At 38.6% G+C, this 8262-nt stretch overlaps 1 protein-coding gene across 1 annotated transcript; it reads left to right on the forward strand.

Moving 5' to 3' along the window:
• Positions 1-18: 18 nt before the first annotated feature.
• Positions 19-5942, forward strand: armc10 (armadillo repeat containing 10). Its single transcript, XM_023298308.3, has 6 exons — positions 19-675; positions 2204-2349; positions 2512-2646; positions 2749-2925; positions 3108-3179; positions 4083-5942. Exons 1-6 carry the CDS (start codon positions 420-422, stop codon positions 4332-4334), a joined length of 1038 nt encoding a protein of 345 aa, XP_023154076.1. The 5' UTR covers positions 19-419; the 3' UTR covers positions 4335-5942.
• Positions 5943-8262: the final 2320 nt, after the last annotated feature.

Genomic DNA, 8262 nt, shown 5'->3' on the forward strand with positions numbered 1-8262 from the left:
ATCTTAGAACGCACTAATGTTATCGAAAATAAATTATAACAGCTTTAAAACATGCTCCAAATGAAGATATACACATTAAAAATGTAATTTAAGGTTAAGTTAAAATGTGTTGTAATTGGAAAATTCTTGCACGTCACTCTGCGAAAGATTTGGTCGGCCACTTAAAGCTGGCCGGAACAACGGCTCAGATCATTGTTGACAACTGTGGCGCAAACTTGTCCAGTTTTAAGAACAATGAAACTGGAACAATGTGTCTGGGTGGGCTTTATAGTGGTTTCTCTTGGTTGTCGTTGGTGCAAGCTAAACAATAAGGCAGGTTAGCTAGCTGGTAAGTTAACATCTTTGCGTCGTAACGTTTCAGGGCATCAGTAGCTTAACGTTAGCCAGCTAGCAGAGTTTAGCTAAAGAGCAGCAGCAGCATGGGGGACAGCAGCATTACTCCCAGACTCGGCAACACGAAGGCTTTACTCGGAATAGTCGCCGGAGCTGGAGCCTCTTACGGCATTTACAAACTCATCAGCTTCAAGAGAAACAAGAAAAGTTCCACCTCCGGCGAAAGTGCGAGTGTGAAGAGCACTCCTCCGCAGAGTGAAGTGAAGCTGCAGCCGGGCAGCCTGCTGGCCAGAGTGTCTGGACTGGATGTAGTCTGTCCCCGACCGGTGGATGCTGCTTCAGGTAAGAACCAGAGGAGCCCTGAAAGCTAGAATGTCCTCACAGCAGGTAAATAACATTCACATTTTTACCCAAGTTCTCCAGCAAAGTGAATATCCCAAGATTAATGAAATATCTATCTATCTATCTATCTATCTGTCTGTCTCACCACTTGCTCATAGCAGCCATAGTCAGTTCCCTAAATGTACCATCTTTAATATCAAATGTTAAGCACTCACATGTGGAGCCTTGACTGTAAAAATAATTACAACTAGGTGCTAGTCAGTAGGGCTACACAGAAATGGGTGGAAACAATCTTTTTGCCCGTTATTGACTATGGAGATGAGATGTATATGAAGGCTTCTGCTAATTGTCTTGCTGGATAGTGTGTACCACGGGGCGCTGAGATTCATTATCAAATGTGGTCCCCTTACCATTGTGTTCTATTCTAAAGTTAACTGGACATCTTTAAGTGTCCAATGCCTCAGTCATTGGTATATGTTTATTTACAGAACAGTTCTGGGTATTGTTCCTCCCTGTTTGTCTTTTAACAAGGAAACATGGAAGTCACAATCTCTGATCTGTGGATACTCTGCAATTTTGTTAGTTTGGGAGAGACTGCAGGAAAAATCTCATTTTATTTCATTGGAAAACAAGTAAAAAAAATATCATCATTCTCACTCAGATTGGGACTCTTATTGCAATAGCAATTTCTGTCAAAATATACTCGACAAAATAAAGACGCAGGATGTGATATATAATTTAATTCTGTCCATTCTTTTTAACATAATGCAATAATTATTTTTACAAAGCCTCTTTACAACAGAATGAATATAATGAGACAACCAAGTGTGCACTATAAGTGATAATGGTCAGATCAGGAGTGAGGTGACAAGTCAGTAACAAGTGTGTCCACCATTTTTGTTGTTGGTTTGTGGAATGTTGTCCCATTCTTCCTGATGGGCAAAGCTGGTAAACATTTTTAGGGATTGATTGGATTATGTTTTCAGACACCTCCATCCAAAAGAATCATGTGGCAGATTGTGTTGTACCATGCTGTCTGAAAAAATTTCTTAGACGACAAATGGAGGAGTTGAGGGCATTCAAGTGGCTGGTGCAGCCCTGACTGACCTCCCAGCATCCAGTATGCTGACAGTCCGTTCTCGTCTTTCTCCTGGCATCTGTTCATCATGCCATTTGAATCAAGCTGCTTTTTATAGTCACTGGTGTCTGTGTACCAGTCACGCTATCTGATCATTATCCTTTAAAACCACACCTGACTAATGTGTGGATTAACTCAATGGTCTAGAATTTGTCAGCAGTTTACCAGCTCAGAAGGTTTTTGTGCCCATTTGGCTACATTCAGCCCTTTTCACAATAGAATTAGACTTTTTAAACTGTTTCTCTAAGTCATTTTCATTCAGCAATTGCAATATGAGCTTTTTTTTTTTTTTTGTTTTGCACGTTGTCCAGCCCAAATAGTCAGTCTGCTCTATTGCAAGCTCAAGAATTAACATTAAATATCAGTTATTTGTCCTGTTGTGCTTCACAGGTGACATCATCCATCAGTCCCCCAACAACCTTGAGCCACAGCACTTGAAAATGCTGCTGTCCTGTCTGCAGACCAGCGATAATCCATTGGACAGATGTCGGATTCTTGTTACATTAGGAAATGCTGCCGCCTTCACTGTGAATCAGGTACTGTACAAATATGCTTAATCGTAAATTACTTCACTGAGATCAGTGGTGTTGGTTGCTTTAATACTGTACATTAAATACCTGTAAAGTTTGATAGTTGTTTTTGGGTTGTCAGTTATCTGAAAGTTAATAATGTTTTTTTCTGCTCCACTGATCCCCCAGAATCTAATACGGGAATTTGAAGGGATTCATATCATAGCTGGTCTCCTCTTTGATTCTGCACCAGAGCTTAGAGTGCAAGCTCTGAATGCTTTAAATAATCTATGTATGAACATCCAAAACCAGGAACAAATAAAGGTGTGTCACTTTCTGCATTATTCTACACAACAACGGGCACATAGGCTGCTGCTGCTTTACCTTTTTGCTCTGTTTCACTAAAAACTTAATTTTGTCTTACAGATTTATGTACCAAAAGTGCTGGAACTGATTGAGATGTCCCCCGTGAATTCTGATCTTCAGCTCGGTGCTCTGAGGCTGCTGACTAACCTGTCAGTTACAGACAAACATCAACACTTGCTGAAAGAATCCGTCACACTTTTACTGTCTCTACTGGTAGTCAGCAATGAAACATTACAGGTTTGTGTCTTTTTGGGTTGCAAACTGTAAAAGTTCGAACATTCTTAAAACATGATATGGAGATTTATTACTGATGCCTCTGTGAGACTTTTGAAAAATTGTAGTTTTGTCGGAAACCAGTTATAGCCAGTAGACCTGAACTGCAAACTCCATGTGAAGCTCGTTTTATATCTTTGTTTCAGGTTCAGACACTAAAAGTCCTCGTGAATTTGTCCTCTAATCCAGATATGATGGATGACATTGTTCAAGCTCAGGTAAGACTAAAGAGATGAAAATTCAGTTTTATCACATGGGGCAGGATACAGTTGAGGGACTTTTAAAGTCCTCTTTCTTGTGTACATTTTTATTAAAAATAAAAAAACTTTTTATGTTCATTATGATCATGTATTTACAAATTCCATCATTATTTATGGTGGAAACGATCATTTAGTAGTAAAGAAAATGACTGGATATCACTAAAATGTCAATAAATAACTGTTGGAATTTAATAACAACCACCTTCTAATTAGCTAAACAATAATAAAAGAGTTTATTCAAAAATGGTTTTGATTGTGTTCTTTTTATTAAGTTGAGATAATCATGACAGATATTTTAGATGGAAAATAACAAATTGTATCTGTGTCCCAGAAATCACTTTCAACTAAGTTCCCCATTACAAAAACACCTCTGGAGGAAGTGTGTTAATTCCAGATCACATGACCTGCTCCACATGATGTCATTTCCTCCTGAAGAAAAGACTGGCCAGACTCCAAGGCTTTCTGACTTATTTAATATAAAGTAGTCAACAGGTTTACTACAATATCTTTATAAATAACTTTCAATTTTAATCAATTTTATATATAATATTTAGAAGAATCTTTCTGTAAAAATACCATGTGGTGTTTGATTATGTTGATCTTAGGCCTGAAAACAGCAAAAACTAAGATACCTGATAACTATGTTACAAAAAGTCCCACAATTATATATTGACCCTTATCATGCTCATGTAAATCAAACAACTAGTGTGATTTTCCTGTTTTAATTTAGTATTCAGCAAATGATCTGACATTGCTCTGTGCTAAGAGGTCAGCGACACCCTTTAGTCGGTCTGCTTCGACAGATGTCCAGATTTTGTTAGAAATCCTTATTTTTAATCTTCTTTTCTCTCTTTGCCCCAGGCACCAGCATCTGTGGTGCTGCTGTTTGACCAACCAACAGCTCCTGCGGTGCTCCTGCGACTGCTGACTTTTGCAGGGAACTTGAAGGCCTGGAGGCCCTCCGCCCAGGTGGCTGATGAACTGAGGAGGAAGCAAGATTGTCTCTTCCGGGTCATGTTGGACGAATCCTCCCAGCTCCACAGCAGACTCGTCCAGCTGCTTTCACACCCTGACGGGGAGATTCAGGCTCAGGTGGCTCGTATCTTGACATAGACCTCCCTCCCTGCACTCTTCATCCTTGCACAGATTTTGCTTCCTCACAATTTGCCAAAGCCACCGACCTGTCACTTTTTCTGTTTTAAATGACACATCTGCTGACATTAATCTTTATAGACGAGCAGTCTGTGTGGAAACTCTGCTTACACCCACATCTTCTATATTCACAGTGTTCCCTAGATCAACATTATCACACCACACATAACTAAATTATATATTCCAATTCACCAGCCACGCCTCCCTAATTTCTAGCCTCTTGCATTGAAAATAAATCATGAGCGATGAGTGAGCAGGAAGACTCCATTCATTCAGTAGAGTATAAAAACAGACCACTTCTTCCTGTTTTTTCCTGCTGCCGTAAGTTATCATTGCCAGAGACTATTTCCCTTCAAAGATCCACAGTGCCCTTTCTTCTGAGAACTTCACCTAAAAATCTCTGAAGACGTGTTCCAGGTGATATTTCTGAATCCAACCCCACTGCCAAAAGTTTTCTAGAAAATATTTCAGTACGACCCGTACAGCACGATCCTGTGTGCTTAGCCCTCTGTGGTTCAGAGGCATTGAGGAGCGGTAAAGAGGTTTCTTGCTGCACACCTTAGCATGCCTTGGCGTCACCAGTGGATTGACATGCTACAGCTCCAGTCCTTGCTAATGTATCAGCATGTCGGATTTTATAAAAGTGGACTTGATCCTACATGAAGCAAAATCTTTTCTTAGCGTTTATAGTTTGAGAAGAATGATTTCTGGACAGGCCAAAGAGAGTTTAACCTACAGACTGGTTGGGATGCAGTGGATCAAGAAGGTTTTGAAGTGGAGACACTGCCTCACCAGCATTAAGAAGAGCAAGCTGGAGTGTTTGATAAGGATGCCACCTGGATGCATTTCGAAAGTACACCGACCAAAGCTGCCTGGAAGGCTTGATCTAGGATGTGCTCGTGTCGCTGAATGTTTCATCAGGTCTACAAACGCCAGCAAATCCTCCAGGGAGGAGCTAGAGGAAGCTACAAGGGAAAAGGATGTCTGGACTGCTGTGATTGTTATAAATATCAGGCAAATCTGCAGCTTCAAAATAGATGTAGGCCTGTTGAAGCAGCATATTGATGATATGACCATACTGTATTTGAAAATGTTTCTTCATAAAGTGGTTATTGAATTGCAGCAGTGACTGAATGTGAAGTACGAGCCTTGTTGCCACGTTAAGCTATGCACTAATTAGACTACAAGTGACAGACCCACCTGTTGTTTAGCTGTAGGACTGGAACTGAGGAACTATCTGCTGACTTGTTAGAAAAGAAAAGAGGTGCATGAAGAAAATGTGACTGTTGTCTCAGAATATAATGTTTAATGCAAGATTTGTAATGGCATGGGCCAGTCCAGGTGTATAGAAATGCTGCACATTTTTTATGTTTGGACACTGACTTTGTTGAACCCAAATCTAAAGATCTCTCAGGCGATATGGTTTACCAGAACATTTACAGCAGGAGGCTGATGTACTTGTGACCTAGATTATCATATTTATTTAATGAAGTTGGTAAGCATTTTGCCTATAAAATGGAAAACTTGTTTGTTTGAATTGTCAATAAATACCCAATATGACATTATTGATATATGGTCTCGTCTCCTTTCAAATGTTGGGCCGGGTCTGCTATAGCTGCAGACTTTAGGACTGGGCATATATTATGGCTTTGTCAAAGATGATTCATGTCCAGGCATGAAAGTCTTAAAGTATGTTTTTATCTCTTGCAGGTTACAGTGCCATTATCATGGATCTCACAAAAACGGTCTGCTGTTACATAAGTCCTTACTAATCTAAGGAAACATCAGTCCTTGGGCTGCTGCTGCTCTGGCTTCCATTGTGCCAGAAATCAGAATCTAAATTACTGTTTTTCTATATATCTGCCACTGGCCAAGGACCAAAATATGTGGGGTTTTTTTTTCATAGTTTCCAGACTAAACGTGGAAATAACAGTTTTTACCATTGAGGTAACTGCACCACAGAGCTGGAGTAATCACCGACAAGATGCCCTGAATTCAATGAAGGTTAAAGGTTTTTATATTCTTCACCGCCTTAGACTATAATTGCATTGTCAATACTTTGGTATGAAGGTGGGGCATAAATGAGATGAATAAAACTTAGAAATGAAGCAGTAGAAGCAGGTACACAGACACAACATTAAAGCCACTGACAGGTGAAGTGATCATCTTGTTATAATGTAGAGTTCTGCTTGGAAATCTTGGGTGCTGACATTTATGTGGATGTTGCTTTGACACTTATCACTTCCCTCACAAGTCTGTGGGTCCTCAGGAATGGCTGGAGGAACATGAAGAGCCCAAAGTGTTGAGCCAGCCTCTAGACTTCTACATCTCTGTCTAGTTGAGCTCCATCAGCACACAAGGACCAGCGGATCCGCTGCCAACGTCCTGCTGCTAGACTTGAGGCAATTATTGCATAGCCTAACTTTTGGTCCATAACGGGTAAAAATCTAAAAGCTCTGCATCCTACCCTTTCCACAATAAAACCATGCTGCAGTTTTCATTCGGCATCTTCCAAACTCACTACCTACAGTTCCTAATGCAGACTTTAATGTAAAACACACAGAGGTCTGAAGAAGCCAAATCTAAAGTGACTTTGATGATATCATCAGGTGTTTTCTCAGATCGCATAGACGTCATAGCACCAAATTTATCAACAGAGAACTTTGCTCTCAGAGGTTCATAGAGTTTCTAAGAGAGTCAGAAACTGCAGCTATCAGCGTCCAGTTTGAGTTCAGGAGGCAAACACCATCTCCAGTTTTAATATTTCACTTAAAACTTTCCTTCTTATAAACCTTATAGTAAATAATGCATAATTACAAAGCTGGAAATATTATGTTTTCACTGCATATACATAAAAAAATAAAAAGTTTCTTTTTTTTGTTACCATAGAGACACCACTAAAATACATTTTTCTCTATACATACACCATTAAATACTAGCAAACATCCATTTTTTAAAAAACAATTTAGCCATTTAATTGTTGCACTGTGTTTTTAATATATTTTTATACTGCCCACCCCTGTCTTTTGAGCTGCTGTAACGGCACACTTTCCCCACTGTGGGATTATTAGAGTTTATCTTATCTTAAGTAGCAATATATGTATGTTTGTACACCATTAAATTATAAAAAATGTAGTTAAATTTATTATAGATGTACCATTAAATAATATCAAATGCTCATAAAAAAATAATATAAAGAGTGATGTTCAATTCATTTATTTATATATTTATTTACTGTTGGTACCCCAATAAAACACAGAAAATTTGGGTAGATTTCATACAGATGCAACAGAAAATGCTCAGATTTCAGTACAGAAACCACATTACAAGTAGTACATTTCTCGTTTTGTTAGAGTTAAAAATAAATGACACCTGCCTTATTTTTTTATACAGTTAAAAACAGCAAATGTCCAGATTGTCCATTTAATAGCAGGATTTTTTTTGTTTGCTTGCTTTGTTGTTGTTTGTTAATGGAGTGAAATTTACTATAGAGTTACAGAGTTACCATGGAGTCGCCATTAAAATAGCCAGAAACACCTGGAGGTTCAATATATAATTGCGGGACTTTTTGTATCATAGTTGATATTTTAGCTGTTTTCAGGTCTAAAATCAACATGGCCGCCTATAACCAAACACCACATGGCATTTTTACAGAAAGATTCTTCTAAATATTATATATACAATTGAGTAAAATTGAAATTGAAACTTATTAATAAAGATATTGTAGTAAACCTGTTGACATGCCATAAATCCACACTTGACTCGCACACTACTTTATATTAAATAACTCAAAGTCTGGTCAGTCTTTTCTTCAGGAGGAAATGACATCATGTGGAGCAGGTCATGTGATCTGGATTTTAAAAAAAATTATTATTATTATTATTATTAT

Source organism: Amphiprion ocellaris, chromosome 3 (genome assembly GCF_022539595.1).
Source record: "Amphiprion ocellaris isolate individual 3 ecotype Okinawa chromosome 3, ASM2253959v1, whole genome shotgun sequence".
In the NCBI taxonomy this organism is placed as follows: domain Eukaryota; kingdom Metazoa; phylum Chordata; class Actinopteri; family Pomacentridae; genus Amphiprion; species Amphiprion ocellaris.

What these genes read in the sequence shown, in the direction of transcription:
- armc10 (XM_023298308.3), top strand. Translation starts at nt 420, where the DNA reads ATGGGGGACAGCAGCATTACTCCCAGACTCGGCAACACGAAGGCTTTA. An exon ending in AAAACCAGGAACAAATAAAG is followed by an intron (nt 2,647 to 2,748) that starts GTGTGTCACTTT and finishes TTTGTCTTACAG; the next exon opens with ATTTATGTACCAAAAGTGCT. An exon ending in TCAGCAATGAAACATTACAG is followed by an intron (nt 2,926 to 3,107) that starts GTTTGTGTCTTT and finishes TCTTTGTTTCAG; the next exon opens with GTTCAGACACTAAAAGTCCT.